The sequence below is a fragment of the Conger conger genome, chromosome 19 (genome assembly GCF_963514075.1).
Source record: "Conger conger chromosome 19, fConCon1.1, whole genome shotgun sequence".
NCBI lineage: Eukaryota > Metazoa > Chordata > Actinopteri > Anguilliformes > Congridae > Conger > Conger conger.
The window spans coordinates 19,618,816-19,636,315 of NC_083778.1; the positions used below are offsets into that span (position 1 = coordinate 19,618,816).

General features: G+C 47.0%; 2 protein-coding genes across 8 annotated transcripts in view; both read right to left on the minus strand.

The window, feature by feature from the left end:
- Positions 1 to 5,053, minus strand: part of LOC133118881 (suppressor of tumorigenicity 7 protein homolog) — a 25,704-nt gene extending 20,651 nt beyond the window's left edge. For all 7 annotated transcript variants that reach the window (XM_061229143.1, XM_061229141.1, XM_061229142.1 and 4 more), the window contains exon 1: positions 4,871 to 5,053. Coding sequence is in view for 5 of the 7 variants with exons in the window: in XM_061229141.1 (XP_061085125.1) it covers positions 4,871 to 4,931 (61 nt within the window). In the remaining 2 variants the exon portion in view is untranslated. The remainder of the gene's footprint in view (positions 1 to 4,870) is intronic.
- Positions 5,054 to 7,775: 2,722 nt separating this feature from the next.
- On the minus strand, positions 7,776 to 16,638 carry LOC133119151 (F-actin-capping protein subunit alpha-2-like). The gene is made up of 10 exons (XM_061229597.1): positions 16,527 to 16,638; positions 12,658 to 12,721; positions 11,282 to 11,333; positions 10,812 to 10,875; positions 10,294 to 10,497; positions 9,875 to 9,954; positions 9,633 to 9,711; positions 9,340 to 9,411; positions 9,091 to 9,153; positions 7,776 to 8,803 (listed from the first exon to the last, which is right to left on the minus strand). The coding sequence occupies exons 1-10, from the start codon at positions 16,563 to 16,565 to the stop codon at positions 8,663 to 8,665; spliced, it is 858 nt and encodes a 285-aa protein (XP_061085581.1). The 5' UTR covers positions 16,566 to 16,638; the 3' UTR covers positions 7,776 to 8,662.
- Positions 16,639 to 17,500: the final 862 nt, after the last annotated feature.

The window sequence follows — 17,500 nt, forward strand, 5'->3', positions numbered from 1 at the left end:
AAAACACCTCTTCAAGCTTCAAAGGCCTCTTTGAGTGTCATGAAACAACACATGTGGGTTTCAGGTGCGTCACAAGGAGTTCCCCTACACACACACACACACGCACCACTCTGAGTTCCTTCTCACCTAGAACGATCACACACACACAAGGCAGCTCGACCACAACAGCATTTTAACCACAACCCTTTCTTCTTCTCTAGTTTTAGGTCTGAAAGCACACTGGCCTGGCCTCCATCAGCACTGGGACAGAGGGGCTCTGTCTCTGTCCTGGGAGGCTGGAGGGCAGGGAGGTGAGGGGAACTCCCTGAGGGGAGAGGGGCACGAGTAAAGAACAGACCTGGGTCAAATACGCAATGGTTCTGGATTAAAATCCCCCACCCTGGGTCCCCCCCACAAACTGTCAAACTGTCCCTGAGCAAGACACCTCACCTCCAACTGCTCCCAACAAGCTGATACCAAAAAATGGTATGGCAATCTTTCGCTTTCTGGTCGGGAGGGAGCTCAAGAGAGGAACAGCACAGTAAAGTTCTCTCTCCCTCTCTCACACTCTTACTCACTCACACACACACACACACAGCCTGTTCTGCTCCACAGACAAGCCCGGGCAGATCTTCTGCAGGCCTCTTCAGAGCTCCGCCCCCCACCTTCGACTGCACCAATCACGGCACTGCCTGGACAGGAAGTCCCCCCTCTCCAGGTGTTCCAGGTGCGAGACAGCTGCTGTCTGAAGTCGACACATAAACCCGCAGGAATACAGCCCCTGGTCCAGATAAACCAGCAACGCTTCTTTTAAAGGTTCCTCATGAGATTATGCTCCATGGAATAGACAGGGTGGCCTGTAGCGTAGTGGTTAAGGTACAAGACTGGGACCCGCAAGGTCAGTGGTTCGATCCTCAGTGTAGCCAAAATAAGATCCGCACAGCCGTTTGGGTCCTTGAACCTGGCCCTTAACCCTGCAGGGGAGGATTGTCTCCCGCTTAGTCTAATCAACTGTAAGTCACTTTAGATAAAGGTGTCAGCCAAATGTAATGTAATGTAATTTACATTTACATTTACATTTTCTCTCAGGATCCCAGTGATCTCGTCTAGACTTTTTGAAACTCATCCGGAATGATCCTGGGTCGCAGAAAGCGGATGGCTGAATGCGGGTCATTTTGGGGCAGGTCTGAGATCAGCGGGGCCCGGGGCTTTTGAGGCGAAGACCCAGCGGCACAGTCTTGCACACTGGCCCACCTGCGCGTTGCTGGGGTCATGGTTCATGGAACAGTAAAACCCCCGAACTGTTGCACAGTGCAAGCGGCCAAGCGACGTGCTGAAAACTTCCTCAAATCTCAAACAGCCAGACGCACCATGGCCGGTGACTCAGTCCTGAAATGCAGAAGCTGCCGAATTATCTCAACGGCCATCGGTTCAACAGTTCAGCAGTGAGGTCTACGAGCACAGCGGTCCAGTCACACGAGAAACGTGACAGCCAATGAGTGTCACCCCTGTGTTACTACAGGGACACTGGTCACCACTGTGTTACTACAGGGACACAGGTCACCACTGTGTTACTACAGGGACACTGCTCACCACTGTGTTACTACAGGGACACTGATCACCACTGTGTTACTACAGGGACACTGTTCACCACTGTGTTACTACAGGGACACTGTTCACCACTGTGTTACTACAGGGACACTGCTCACCACTGTGTTACTACAGGGACACTGGTCACCACTGTGTTACTACAAGGACACTGGTCACCACTGTGTTACTACAGGGACACTGGTCACCACTGTGTTACTACAGGGACACTGGTCACCACTGTGTTACTGCAGGGACACTGTTCACCACTGTTTTACTACAGGGACACTGCTCACCACTGTTTTACTACAGGGACACTGCTCACCACTGTTTTACTACAGGGACACTGCTCACCACTGTGTTACTACAGGGACCCTGGTCACCACTGTGTTACTGTAGAGACACTGTTCACCACTGTGTTACTGTAGAGACACTGTTCACCACTGTGTTACTGTAGGGACACTGTTCACCACTGTGTTACTACAGGGACACTGTTCACCACTGTGTTACTACAGGGACACTGTTCACCACTGTGTTACTACAGGGACACTGTTCACCACTGTGTTACTACAGGGACACTGTTCACTACTGTGTTACTACAGGGACACTGGTCACCACTGTGTTACTACAGGGACACTGGTCACCACTGTGTTACTACAGGGACCCTGGTCACCACTGTGATACTGTAGAGACACTGCTCACCACTGTGTTACTACAGGGACACTGTTCACTACTGTGTTACTACAGGGACACTGGTCACCACTGTGTTACTACAGGGACACTGGTCACCACTGTGTTACTACAGGGACACTGGTCACCACTGTGTTACTACAGGGACATTGGTCACCACTGTGTTACTACAGGGACACTGTTCACCACTGTGTTACTGTAGAGACACTGTTCACCACTGTGTTACTATAGAGACACTGTTCACCATTGTGTTACTATAGAGACACTGTTCACCACTGTGTTACTACAGGGACACTGGTCACCACTGTGTTACTGTAGAGACACTGTTCACCACTGTGTTACTATAGAGACACTGTTCACCACTTTGTTACTACAGGGACACTGGTCACCACTGTGTTACTGTAGAGACACTGTTCACCACTGTGTTACTACAGGGACCCTGGTCACCACTGTGATACTGTAGAGACACTGCTCACCACTGTGTTACTACAGGGACACTGTTCACCACTGTGTTACTGCAGGGACACTGATCACCACTGTTACTACAGGGACACTGTTGACCACTGTGTTACTACAGGGACACGGTTGACCACTGTGTTACTACAGGGACACTGTTCACCACTGTGTTACTACAGGGACACTGTTCACCACTGTGTTACTACAGGGACACTGTTCACCACTGTGTTACTACAGGGACACTGTTCACCACTGTGTTACTACAGGGACACTGTTCACTACTGTGTTACTACAGGGACACTGGTCACCACTGTGTTACTACAGGGACACTGGTCACCACTGTGTTACTACAGGGACCCTGGTCACCACTGTGATACTGTAGAGACACTGCTCACCACTGTGTTACTACAGGGACACTGTTCACTACTGTGTTACTACAGGGACACTGGTCACCACTGTGTTACTACAGGGACACTGGTCACCACTGTGTTACTACAGGGACATTGGTCACCACTGTGTTACTACAGGGACACTGTTCACCACTGTGTTACTGTAGAGACACTGTTCACCACTGTGTTACTATAGAGACACTGTTCACCATTGTGTTACTATAGAGACACTGTTCACCACTGTGTTACTACAGGGACACTGGTCACCACTGTGTTACTGTAGAGACACTGTTCACCACTGTGTTACTATAGAGACACTGTTCACCACTTTGTTACTACAGGGACACTGGTCACCACTGTGTTACTGTAGAGACACTGTTCACCACTGTGTTACTACAGGGACCCTGGTCACCACTGTGATACTGTAGAGACACTGCTCACCACTGTGTTACTACAGGGACACTGTTCACCACTGTGTTACTGCAGGGACACTGATCACCACTGTTACTACAGGGACACTGTTGACCACTGTGTTACTACAGGGACACGGTTGACCACTGTGTTACTACAGGGACACTGTTCACCACTGTGTTACTACAGGGACACTGTTCACCACTGTGTTACTACAGGGACACTGTTCACCACTGTGTTACTACAGGGACACTGTTCACCACTGTGTTACTATAGAGACACTGTTCACCACTGTGTTACTACAGGGACACTGTTCACCACTGTGTTACTACAGGGACACTGGTCACCCCTTGTGTTACTATAGAGACACTGTTCACCACTGTGTTACTACAGGGACACTGGTCACCACTGTGATACTATAGAGACACTGGTCACCACGGTGTTACTACAGGGACACTGGTTACCACTGTGTTAAATTAACAACATTTTTTGTCAAAGTTTTTCACTCTTCAAAGATTGGGATTAGATCCGATACAAGTTCGAGGAATATAGCGCCAACCCATTAGCAATCTTTCGTTTATCGCTCAATTCTCTTTCGTCTAGCCAGCTACGATATAGGACTCATTTACATGTCAAGCGAGAAGTTAGAGATGATGTCACAACTTAGCGCTAGCTAGATAAAACACAATGACAATCACGTAACGTTAAACCACATGGCCAAGGTTTCCTCCATTTCGTAATTTACAAGCTATCTATTTTATTTCACTCACGTAAAATAAATCCTGTTTAGTGTTACTAGTGGTACTAAACAGGATCAAAGTCACTTTTGGTGACGTTACAATGTGGCTTGCCATAGAACAGAGGAGACCAACTAGCCATAGCTAACGCCAGTTACTTTGCTAACCTATTTTAACAAATGGAAAATTAACAACAGGATAGCTATTGGACATTTTATGACGGAAAGCGATCAAGGTGATATCACCTATTTTGACAACAAAGTAAAATTAGCTCGCCAAAACTCCAGACTTTATGACCCAGATGTTCCTTCCAACTGTTAACCACAATTAATGTAAACACTTTGAAGTACATACATTCTCACCAAAATGAACACAGTCGCTTACAGAAAAATGCATTTGACGGTCATTAGCAAGTCAATAAATCTTGACGATAGCCCACATGATTTATTGAATTCGCTAGCTGGCCACGACACTCGCTATGTCAAGACAGTGCTTCCAAAAAACCAAGCTAGAAAGCTCTAGCAAGAGAGGCACGAAATGCAGACGTGTCTAAGTGGCTAGCCAACAAACTTTTAGGCTGCAAAAAAAAAAACCCCGACGCATTTTGTTTGCAGGTCTTACCTGTCGTAAGATTATTGTTTACTTCGAACGCCACTCGTAGAAGGTACAGCATCAATATCATAACAAAAACTACAGTCTCGAAGTAACGTTCTGCCTAAGGACACACAATGCGCAACTTTAGTTACGCTCCGAAGCCTGATCCGTTTTCAGCCATGTTCGTGCTCACTACTGCCCCTAGCGTTCGGTATATCCTGGGATCGTACACTGTACAGATAGGCGCATTTACACTCAGTGCAATCAATGGTCCTCCACTTGATTTAGAGCAAATTTCAGCAACCTTCGCTAAATAAAAATATAATGCCCGCCTGTGCGTGTACGCTCAGTGAGCACTTTATTAGGTAGACTTGTACACCAGGGGCCTCATTTATAAAACTGTGCTTAGGATTCACGTCAAAAGGTTGCGTAAGCATGAAACCTAGGACGTGCGTACGCAAAAACATATTCTGATTTATAAAACAGTGCATACGCACGTCCCACGCCAGTTTTCCTTTATAAATCACAATCAACTCTAAATGTGGCGCAACTTTGCCAGCTTCATGTCCCGCCCACAGTTGCCTATAAATAGGCAGTGAAACACCCCTAATGAATATGCATTTCACGAAGACGACAATGGCAAACGCTGAAAAGAAAGCCAAGAAAAGAGATTTCAGCCATTTGATTGCCTCTGAAAAGCTACAGGTGTGGGAATTATCCTGATTGATTGTAAATGACGAACAGTTCTGCACAACGAATGTGATGATGACGATGATAATAATAATAATAATAATAATACACGTTATTTGTCTAGCACCATTGAAAACACAGTTACAAAATTAAGAGATAAAACGAACAAAAATGTATAACAATAAACACATAATATATGAATATGATAACAATAGATGAAACTATGCTCGTATCTGCCCGACTGACTGACATTGTAAACGGCATCAGTGCAGCGCAATTTGTCCGACTGTTATTTATGAGAATACATTTAATAACATGAAGTATTGTTTAACAATTCGTCTTCATATTTGAGGGATTATTTTACAACAACATCTCCGTTTATATTTATCATCCTAAATCATATGTTTTGGGCACTCCAGGGAGCATCAATCAAACAGCTGTTTGTTTATTCGTTGTAAGAGAGGCTTTTATCCGTTTTTGCAAATTAACTCTTCGTATATGATACGTGAGAGGTAATATTTCATTACATTACATTACATTACATTACATGGCATTTAGCAGACGCTCTTTTCCAGAGCGACGTACAACAAAGTGCAAATTAAACACAAGAACAAGTGCAAATAGGACCTGAGAGGACAGTATAGTTCCGAGTCCTAGTGTAAACATGCAGAAAATCAGAACCCTTTAAGAGTACAATCAACAACAATCAATTTCGATTTATTTTACACAGTGGTATCTGTTGTATATCATTTTCGACTTCTCTCGTCGCCAAATGTTGTGTTGCACTTAGGAAGGGAGAGAACCCGTATAGCGAGATTCAACAACACAACACTTTAATAAGTATAACAGGGACGAAGCACGTCCTTACAGCAGCCATACCCAGCCACAACTCCCGGCAAATCTTTATACCTTTTAAAATCCTGTTTCACTTCCCGTTTTCCTGGTCTTACGTCACGAGCATTAAAGGCACAGTTTCTCATTTCTCCAGTTAATGTGCGTACGCATGGGTCAGAGTTTCCGTGGAGGACCGCACATTTTCCCGTCAAGTTTGTTTTTTATAAATGCCAAAGTTTGCTTAGAAAGTGGCGTACGCATTCTTTTGTGCCTATGCAACGTTTATAAATCAGGCCCCAGCTCATTAATGCAAGTATCTATTCAGCCAATCATGTGGCAGCAACTCAATGCATAAAAGCATGTAGACATAGTCAAGAGATTTACTTATTAGTCAGACCAAACATCTTAATGGGGAAAAATTGAAATACAAGTGACTTTGACAATCAGACAGGGTGGTTTGAGTTTCTCAGAAACTGAAGATCTCCTGAGTGTCTTATGAACACCAGTCTTTTGTGTTCACAGAGAATGGTGTGTAAAGGTGACAGGAAGGTGTCAGTAACTCATATAACCACACGTTGCAACAGTGGTATTCAGTAGAGCATCAGTGAACACACAGCTCGTTGAACCTTGGAGCGGATATAGGCCCCAGCAGAAGACCACACTGGGTTCCACTCTTGTCAGCTCAGAACAGAAAACTGAGGCTACAGAGGGCTCAGACTCACCCAAACTGCACAGCTCAAGATTGGAAAAACATCCAACAAATCTTTCAATTTCTGCTATGACATGTAGATGGTTGGTTCAGAATTCGGTGTGAACGTGAGTCCATCCTGCATTGTGTCAACGGTCTAGTAGTGTTGGAAATGTTGTTTTCAAACATTAGGCGTCTTCATACAAATTGAAGATTGTTCAAATGACACAGCCTACCAGAGTATTGCTGCTGACCAGTCTACAGGCCACAGAACACACATCCTCTGAAGCGGGTTCCACAAACATGGCAATGAGTCCAGTGGACTGCAAGGCCTCCAGTCACCAGATGTCAGTGTAGTAGAGCACCTTTCGGATGTGGTGGAATGGGAGATTTGCAGCACGAATATTACGATACGATACTATTGTGCCAACATGGACCAGAATCTCGAAGGTCGAATTGTCGAAGCCCCTTGTCGAATCCATGCCACAATGAATTCAGGCTTTTCTGGGAGTCGAGTACTAGAGAGTACAAGAAAGGTCTATCTAATAATGTGGTCAATGAGTATATATGATACATGTGAATACCAAATGCCAAACCTCTTACTACCCCCCACCATCACCAAAGAAGAAGTATGACTAGAGATGTTAACTACTCACTTAAATAGAAAATCTGTCATTTAATGCATCACAGTTCATTCCAAAAGGAAATAAATCACCAAACTGACAGACAAGATTTTTTTTTAATACAGGTATATATTACAATGTGCCTTATTATATGTTATAATACAGTACATGTCTTGTTTTAATAAAAATAAGAACTTGGGGCAGGTCATACAAATGTTAAGTCTTTCAACATGTACACGCGAGTCAAAGCTCCGCGATTAGGGCAATTAAAAGTTTTGTTAATTACGCGGTTCCCGATTTTACGAGTTTTTCCTCAGGACCGGCTCAGCGAACGGAGCCCCAAGTCACAGTGATTACCTGTTATTCTCCATGAGCAGAGGCGCCGCGTATGCGGTTAGGCTTTTGGTTGTACGACACAAAAAGGCGGAAACAGCGAGGGCAATATTAATAAGTGGGCGAGAATGACTGCTCGTGCAAAAGGATGACAGACGTGTGAGCAACCCACCGTATTCCACATCTGAAGACGGCCATGGAAGATTCCTCGGTTTAATTTTAATTTAATTAGTTAATTCTACACTACATTAAAAGAGGGTGTCAGCAAAACACCGCCCCATCCCCCCAAATGTATTAATGGGGTTTGATTTCTTGCGATCAGTTCAAATGGTGCGGTCTCACCTCCACAAGAACGACTGTTTCCTGAAGAAAATACTGTACAACCCTGCACTACCCCCAACACAAAAAAAAGCTGCTGCAAAAGGCCATTGTTCTTTAGCGATTCATATTCCAGTAACACGGTCAGAGAGAGGTTTTTTTTAATTGACATCTGTATAAAACTCTGAATAAAAGTAGGCATCTGCAAGTGGATCATCGTATGCGTTTGTGAGACGGAAACGTTTAATTTTAAGTTGTTCTGTTTTTTTTTTTTTTTTTTTTTTTTGTTTAGAAGGACGACACGAGATTAACCCGGTAGTGCGGCGGAGCTCGTTAAGCGTTCTGCATCTCCTTGGCGATCTTGTAGCTGAGGATCTTGTTCCAGTCGATCTTGGTGCGCGTGACGGGCAGCTGGCGACGCAGGGCTTTGAAGGTGCTGTCGGACATGGCCTGGTAGTTCTCGTTTATCGCCGTCTGAGGAGGGAGGGGAGAGCTTTTGTCATTCAGCGCACGGAGACGCCACCGCACGCGGGGATCTGCGATGAAACGTCACCCGGGAAAACTCCCCGAGAAAGATTGCTTAAGATTGGGCGAAGGAAAGGCTAATGTTATGGGGAAAGGACACTGCGGTCGGGTCTAACATAAAGCATGTTCATAAGCATGAATTGTCCACAAAATCAAACATAGCAGCAACGATAAGTATGACCTCACACTCGGAAAAATACAAATTCTCTGGTGTTCAAAAAGAAATGTAGAAGTACCTGGTAGTCGTTCTCTGCTGCCTCGATGAGTTTTATGAATTCCTTCGCAGTTTGTTCTTCATTCTAAAAACAGGAAACAGAGACGGTCACATGATCAGTGACACCTGCTCACCTGCAGTGATATCTGCTCACTATCGGATCTAATGAGAGCAAGGCATGGGGTGGATGTGATGATGTCACCACTGTTTTTGGGCGGTGGAAATGCAGGTTAGGGGGTTAGAGGTCAGGGGGTCACCGTCGTGGACTCACAGAGAGGGTCATGGACTCCTGGACTTCCTTGTGGCTCACCAGCTGAACGTTGCCATCTTCATAGTAATGAACCTACAACAGAAACGCCGCGCTTTTATTGTGACGACTCAATTCGCAGATAAAGGCCAGGGCTTAAATCTGCCTCTCACCATAGAGGGTTCTTCTTCTTCTCTTATATTTTTGAGTAACATGCACTGAGCTGAAGGCATTCGGCTAAATGTGCTCAAGGGCACTGTGGGTAATGGGAGGACTAAAACAGTCTATTGCACAGGTAAGCACAGGTTTCTCCATACCTGGATTTTCATTATTCCAGCCACCTGAGTGGAAGATGGGGAGATGGTGAACTTCCATTCCGACCTCCAGCGTCCGTTCCTATGTAGGGGGAAAAAAAGGAAAATCAATGGAGACATTCCTCGTTCATCACGTTCAGACGATGGGGAGATACTGAGAGAGGTGTCTGTGTTCAAGGGCAGGGGGTGGAGGTGCCAGGTGTGTCAGCTAAGCTTGAAAAACCAAAGGAAAGAAAATAACTTACCAGAAGTTTTTTGGTTGAAACTGATGACACTCAATGCACACAATGATGGTTTGATGTCCGTCAATAGTTTTCCCATAAGTCTAATAAAAAAACAAAAGAAGAAGATCATTCCCAACACAAAGAGACAATTCGTAAATTGACCAACAGGGGGCAGTGTGAAGTATTGTCCTTACAGTGCACACACCGTTGGGGTAGTGTGAGGTATTGCCCTTACGGTGCAGACGCCGGTGGGGTAGTGTGAGGTATTGCCCTTACGGTGCAGACGCCGGTGGGGTAGTGTGCGGTATTGCCCTTACGGTGCAGACGCCGGTGGGGTAGTGTGAGGTATTGCCCTTACGGTGCAGACGCCGGTGGGGTAGTGTGCGGTATTGCCCTTACGGTACAGACGGCGGTGGGGTCGTGTGCGGTATTGCCCTTACGGTGCAGACGCCGGTGGGGTAGTGCTCCTTGATGTAGGCCCGCACCGCTCCGTCCACCGTGCTCCGCCAGCCCTCCAGGGGGCCCTCGGACTCCTGCCGCACCTCGCTCGCCTCCTTGCGCAGATGGTCGAACTTGAAGGAGATCTTGTTCCGGGGGTCCAGGACCCGGCCGTTCCCCAGGTCCCCGTGCTCCGTAATCAGGGCCTGAGGGGGCGGGAGCGGGGGCGGGGCGGGGGAACGCCCAGGGAGAACCTCAACCAAAGTCTTCCACCAATAATTCAATATCGATTCAACATAATTATTTCTGCATATGCAGACCCCGACACGGTGCATCATCCAGGTTCCTGATTCTCTCCCTTCATATATGTTTAATGATTTCATTTTGTTTATGCTAATTAGTCCATCAAATCCCTCAACAGAACTGCAATCAGGTAAACGGAATATTTTCACCTTCAGCTAAATGTCAGAGCATTAATTACATGCTAAATGCCGTGTAATTAGTTCACCGGGCTTCTTACCAGCTCTTCGTACCCCTCGACTTTGACTGGAGTGAACTGCTCCAGGTTGTACTGCGCAAACGCACTGGAACGGACAGGAAAAAGAAGGCGGTTAGTTTCTAAAAAATAGAAATAAAGAAGTCGGAGATGTTTCATCCGTTCAGACCAAAGGAGCAGAGGACAGCAGCAGAGAGAAAAGCCCAGCATGATGAACTACAGTCTAACGGGGACACAGGAGACGTGGGAAAACACACAGGAGACGTGGGAAAACACTCAGACAATGTGGGAAAACACACAGGAGATGTGGGAAAACACACAGGAGATGTGGGAAAACACACAGACAATGTGGGAAAACACACAGGAGACGTGGGAAAACACACAGACAATGTGGGAAAACACACAGACAATGTGGGAAAACACACAGGAGACGTGGGAAAACACACGGGAGACGTGGGAAAACACACAGACACACAGGAGACGAGGAGACTTACTGCGCTGCACCTTCCCTGAGGAGATTGTCATTGTTGAGGAGCAATCGTACGTCTGAAACACGGAGAGGAGAGGAGAGGAGTAAACACTGACTGCCTGGAGGCTTGCAGGGGCTGAACCCCCATATGAACTACACGAGGAGGAAGGGCCACAACGCTGAGTGACCCTCTGAAGAGAAGGCCTTCTGGAATTAATTCAACGAAGTCAATGTTCTGGAACTCCACTGCTTTTATCAGCATTAGAATGTTCAGTTCAGAACATTCTCATCAGACATTTGTGTTCTCTCAGGGTTAAGCCATGCGATAATTCATCAGTTTAGTCTGCCCAGATCTGACCGCTTGATTGTCAAAGTTGTTGCATTGGGCTGTGCTTGCGTTGTTACTCAGAACAAACTGTTCCACACACTTCTAAAAGATCACAAACAGGCCAAGCTCAGATGCCGTAGCATGATATCTCTGAATATCATCTCTTTGTGCACACAGTCATACTCTAGTACTCCGTGGCCGTGTCCCTTGGTACTCAATCTCTCTGCTGTGAAAATAAGAGAGAGTGACGAATCTTCCCCAAGAAAATATGCTGTTTGACAAAAACAAAAACAGGTCCCTCCCTTTTCCTTTCCTGAGGAGCTCCTCCCATAAAGAGTCGTCAGAGAGTGAAGGCAGGTGAGTTTTTGCGCTCTGAGTGACAGGTGACTTGTTATTACATTACATGACATTAAAGGCATTTGGCAGACGCTCTTATCCAGAGCGACGTACAACAAAGTGCATACCCATAACCAGGGATAAGTGCGCTGAAAGACCCTGGAGGGAAGTACAATTTCAACTGCTACCTGTACAACAAAGGCCTATTTGAATTTTTATTTTTTATTTTTTAAACAAACAAACAAACAAAACACAAAAGTATGACCAAACCCCTTAACTAGCCAAACACTGCTTACCTAGCCAAACTAAAAATACTGATACACAAAAAAGTACAGGAGGAGACTGCACGCGCTCACACTGAGTGAGTGAGGATACACCGGGACAGACCAACAGAACCCAGAAGGTTCCGTCCAAAGCAGCACGCTCTCGAGTCCCCACCGCTTCCACGTAGGGTCGACCTGTGACCCCCACTCCGCTGACCCTCTCAGTCAAGGATCAGAAACTCGCAGTCCGTAAGGTCTGAGAACTGCCGGTCCTTCCACCCTCCCTTTACCCGAGAGTCAGGTGTGAAGACGGTCTGGCCAATCAGTAAGCACTAATTGCCCAGGAGAAAAGAAAACCAGGGCTGGATTTGGGATTGGAGGCCCAGAGCTGCTCTCAGCCCTGTAATCTCGCAGAAACCCCCAGAGATGTGGCTACATGCGCGATAGAGAGGAGGAGGAGGAGGAGGGACTCACCGTTGAAAACTTCGTTGAATTCCCCGGGAGGAGAGTGGATGATGAAGTTCGCTGCGATGCGCACCTGAAACCAGAGAGGAAAACGTGTCAAAGGCGGGGTGAACTGAACAGGGAAGCAGCCCGTCGGCCTTTCCGTTCCAGATTTACAGGACGGAACGATGTAATCACAGCGCAGGTTCACCCATTCCCCTCAAAGGAAGCTCGAGAGCCGACCTTTGGACACACAGGAGGCGTTTTGGCTGGATGTATGCTCGGTACTTAGTGCCCTTGTAGTATATAATATCATGACACATTCTTATTCACTCAGCTAGCCAGCTGCTCTCGGTCTGTCCAGTTTACAGACATACAATATCCAAATTACACACGTGGACGTTCCCTGGAGGAAGTGAGCCGAGGCCACTTCTCACTGAGTCAACCCGAAATTACCCACAGTTCCCTCCCGGCTGCGCAGAACTGCGGCCAACGAGAAACCTTCCTGGGGCTTTCCTTCTCTGAGCCCCGGTGACCTTTTCCGGAGAACGACGCGGTCATTCCGAGCCCCAAACGGGAAGTGAGTGGCTCTGCGGTGGGAGAAGCCGGTCCCCTCAGGCCGGCCAGGCAGACAGAGACTCACCCTGCGGCCCGGTTACAGAGCTGTTCAGGCTCTTCCTGCGGGGAGCCGGGCCTGGCTGAACCTCATAACCAGGTGTCTACAGACAGGTGGTGTCTCCCGGGTGCCTCCTCGCAGCAGAAGAGCCGGCAGGCGGGGCGGGCAAAAGTTCACAGCACTTCTGGCCGCCGGGGGGGTTGCCAAAGCCTCAATTAAAAGTTCTGCCCTACACACGATACTGCGCAACTGGCAAGCGCTTCCTGTTTGTGGCTTCCTGAGAAACTCGCAGCAGTGTTCTGAAACCTCATGACCATGTTTGGGCATGAAAATGTGCATATGGAACAACATGGACAAGTCAGCGGCCCCCAGTTCTTTAAATAGGACCATGTCGCAGAACTCGCCTGCGAAGGGGAAAGTTTTCAGGATAGCGCGTCTTCCGCATCGCGACACAGCTACTGTACCGACATACGAGGCTACATGATAGTTTTTTTTATTGCCACTGTTGGCAAGGTGTGGAAAGTCCACAGTGGAGGAATGTGCCCTGAACAGAGGCTGGTGTAGATATTCCAGGTTCAGCAGGAGTGTGTGTGGGGGGGGGGGGGGGGGGGGGGTCCGGAGGGGTCATGACCAGGCTCAGCTCTTCCTGTCACAGGGAGCAGACCGAGGTCTCTCAGGCTGCAGGTCCCAGTTCTGTGCCGATGGCCTCTGTTCTCGCAGACATCGAGAGATCCGAACGCTACTCCGTTTAGCCTGCGTTCACTTCGTTTGGACACTTCAGTGTGTGTGTGTGTGTGTGTGTGTGCATGTGTGTGCGTGCGTGTCACATGTACAAATCCAAAAATGGGCGTGAGAAGTTCAATGCAGGCTAACGTGATTGACAGCACTGGGACCCAATCAGCTCGACCTACGCCTCGGTCCATCCCACATCTCTAAACGTTCGACCAGAGTTCACGCAAGGTGTCTGACTCAAGAAAACAACAAGCTTCAAAGCCCGTCCACTTAATTCCACCTTCCCAGCCCAATGTTCGGAGGAGGAGGCGCACGGGCGCTCCCTTATCGGCCCGCTCTGAAGGCCACAGAGGACGAGCACTCTCCCGGGGCGGGCAGAGACATCCATCACTGTCCTGGGACCGCAGGCAGCACAAACCACACTGACCCACTTTTATGGGCCTGACATTCAGGGAGCACCACAGCGAGCTCTCCAGGGGGGGGGAGCTGATGAACAGCTCCGCTCACAGCCCGATAATTCACTCCCTGCTCTCTCTGCGCGAGAGGCCAGTCCGCAGCGGTCGTCCGGTGACACATTTTAATTTAATAACACGTCGGCTCAGGAAACGGTCACCGCCCCTCAGCTCCGTAACGATCGGGCTCGATCGCGCGAACGCTTTCTACACCCTGCGCTATTCAGAGCCCTTCGGACACATCATAAACCCTCAATTTCAGTCCATCAGTGGTTCATGTATAACTATAAGGCGAGAGTCTGCCTAGAAGCTGAAGTTAACTGAAATATTACTTCCTAATGGTGACACGCACACGATAACACGCGTATCTGTGATTGAGTCTGTCTACCGGTGCTGAACTGCTGATCTCGGCATTTAGACCAGGGGTGTAAATGCAGGTGTTTGTGGTTTCCTTTCAATCAGCAGCCAATTAAGGCCCTGAGAACAAGGTGTGTGGACTCTTTAGACTTTGAAATGTATCCCTCGTGCTGAAACACACCAAAAACCAGCATACACTGCGGCCCTCCAGGACTGGATTTTGACACCATCTGAAGTTCAGTTCACCATCTTTGGCACAGAAATGTTGGGACACGGATTTAGGAAGCACAAAACCTTGACGCTCGCAAGAAGCTTAACCGGGAGAACAGACTAAAGGAGTCCCCACTGGGAATTTCACCAAATGAAATGTCGCTCGTGGTGTTCTGAATCCACTGCCACACATTCTGAACTGGGCGGGAGAAAATCCGTTGGGTGTTTTCGCGCCATTAACGGGGCCGTGTCTTTTGCACCGTTCATCATTGCGCTCACCCGAAACTAATTAGAACCGATGGAAATTCCAATACCGACGCATTAGTCAAGCTCAGTTGTCCAGGGTCGACTGATTTCCATTTACGAGCAACAGGGCCACTGCGTTTCCTGATAATACATATGTGGTTGTAAAGTTGAAAACGCATTTCTCAAAATGCAATCATAGGACTGTTGGCTGCGAAAGGCCCAGAGACACATGTTGACACTGCAGTCTGAGTTCGTTTGATGGCTCTCAATCTTATATGCAGAGCAATAGAATGCACCTGGTTAAATGGCACATATAGATCATGAAGGCTTGGAGGTCCGTTATTTTTAGATATTTCACGACCTCAGCACGCAGCCCACATACTGGTGAAGTAGAAATTAAAATATTGACATAAATGTTGTGTTGCGGTGACACACCAGGAAGCCGCACCGAAGGTGTGACGGCCAAGAATGTCACAAAAGCCTCTGACATCAAGGTGTGGTTAAATAACAACTACCGAGCCATTCCCTGCGATTGCAGGACACTGTAGAAGACAGTTGTTACAGTTGCTATTTTAGTCCTTTCCAATTACCCTGGCACCCAAACAAGTCCACGTCAAGTTGGGGGGCGGTCCTCCTGAGTTAGCTAGCTCCCAAATAGCTTTACTTCGGGCTAATGCTTTGATTTACTAGCCAAAGAGGCAAACAATGCATGTGTCAAAACAAGGTAGACGCCACCTTTACTCATCTCCACGCATGAACACACAGGCGTGTAATTTCTGCCCGTTTTTTGTTTTTTTTCCATGCATCTTTTCAGTTAACAAATAAGGAACTGCCAGACTAATGAGGCTACGCCAAATTCAGGGCGTGTGCAGCATTAGCCCGCTGCTAGCTAGCAAGCCAAATATGATGCACATCCTGTCCGTGTAGTGTACGGGTGTTCAGTGAACCCGAACGCAAGGCAAAGAGAACCCCAACATTAGACCGACTAAATTCGCCAGACTATATGCTGTATGCTGTGCGGTTCCTATTTTTGCGATAGCACCGTACAAGGAGTGGATCCCCGTCTGAGAATCGCAGACAGGAACGGAAGTTGGGCAGAGAGTGCTGATCTAAAAATAATAGACTTGAGCACCAGAGCCAAGCGGCCGTTTTGTGCCGTTATTAATCGCGCGCCGTAGCCTTTCGAAGAAGCTCGATAGATGCGGGGAAAACCGGTGCATTCACAGATATATTATTAATTTTTCCTGTGTACATTGCAATCGACAAAAATAATATACATAGCTTACCTTCTCCTCATCAGATAACGGCTCCTCATGATCCGCCATCTTTCCTTCCGGCACGAGAGCTCATTGAAGTTGGACGTGACGTCAGAAAAAAGGGAGGCTTCCCACAGCGGGGTAGGATGGGTGACGTAGTGGCTTTGTAGGAGGAGTCGGGTTTTGTTGGACGGGTCGTGGATTCTCAGGTGAAAAGCCTTGACAAAGAACACGAATCGAATTCCTGTCAAAGTTCGCTGCTCTCATTCCCTCAAAGGCGTGCACATTTTGGCGAATTAGGCTACAAATTACGGAAATGTTTAAACTGATATAAGTTGATCTTGTAATGCATGCATTTGATTTCTCTAATTTTACTGATGCTTAATACATACCATAATAACGCCATTCAATGAACTTAGTGGCCATTCAAAGATTTACCTTTATAGGCAAGTTCAAGTAATTTGTGAAACTTCTATAGTCGAATATAAATGACACTTAAACAAAATAATAAAATCCACTAGATGTCGCTGTCGATCCGCTACAGATCCCACACGGCAATTCGTGTAAGAAATGAATGGTAGTTGAATTAGTGTCACAATTCAGGAACGCATAATTCTGATGATAAAACTGCCAACACCACATTAGTCACCGCGATAGAAGGGAGTACACAGAACATGTGCGATAGTCGGAGAGCCTACACAGGACTACAGAAGAGACTACATAGAACAGACAAAACTACAAATGCAGCTGGCAGCTGTGTCACTCAGAGGACGTTGAAGATAAGAACATGTAATGTAATGTGATGTAATATAATCTAAAAGCAGGGGATCGGCAGGCTTTGGAAGACTGTACCCTTTTCCTTTTGTGTGTTCTTAGAGGTACAATAGGTAAGATTCTTGTGTTAAAACGTTGTTACAAGACCACTGTAAATCTTTGAAAAAGGCTCACTGACATGTTGCCTGTGTTTATAGTCCTTCAATTCGGGTTTCGAAATATAAAGTTGA

Excerpts from the sequence above, each read along its gene's own strand:
- LOC133119151 (XM_061229597.1), bottom strand. The coding sequence starts at position 16,565 with ATGGCGGATCATGAGGAGCCGTTATCTGATGAGGAGAAG. Across the intron at positions 12,722-16,526 it reads CGTTATCTGATGAGGAGAAG|GTGCGCATCGCAGCGAACTT; the intron begins GTAAGCTATGTA and ends CTCTGGTTTCAG. Across the intron at positions 9,955-10,293 it reads ACCCCACCGGCGTCTGCACC|ACTTATGGGAAAACTATTGA; the intron begins GTAAGGGCAATA and ends TTTTTTTATTAG.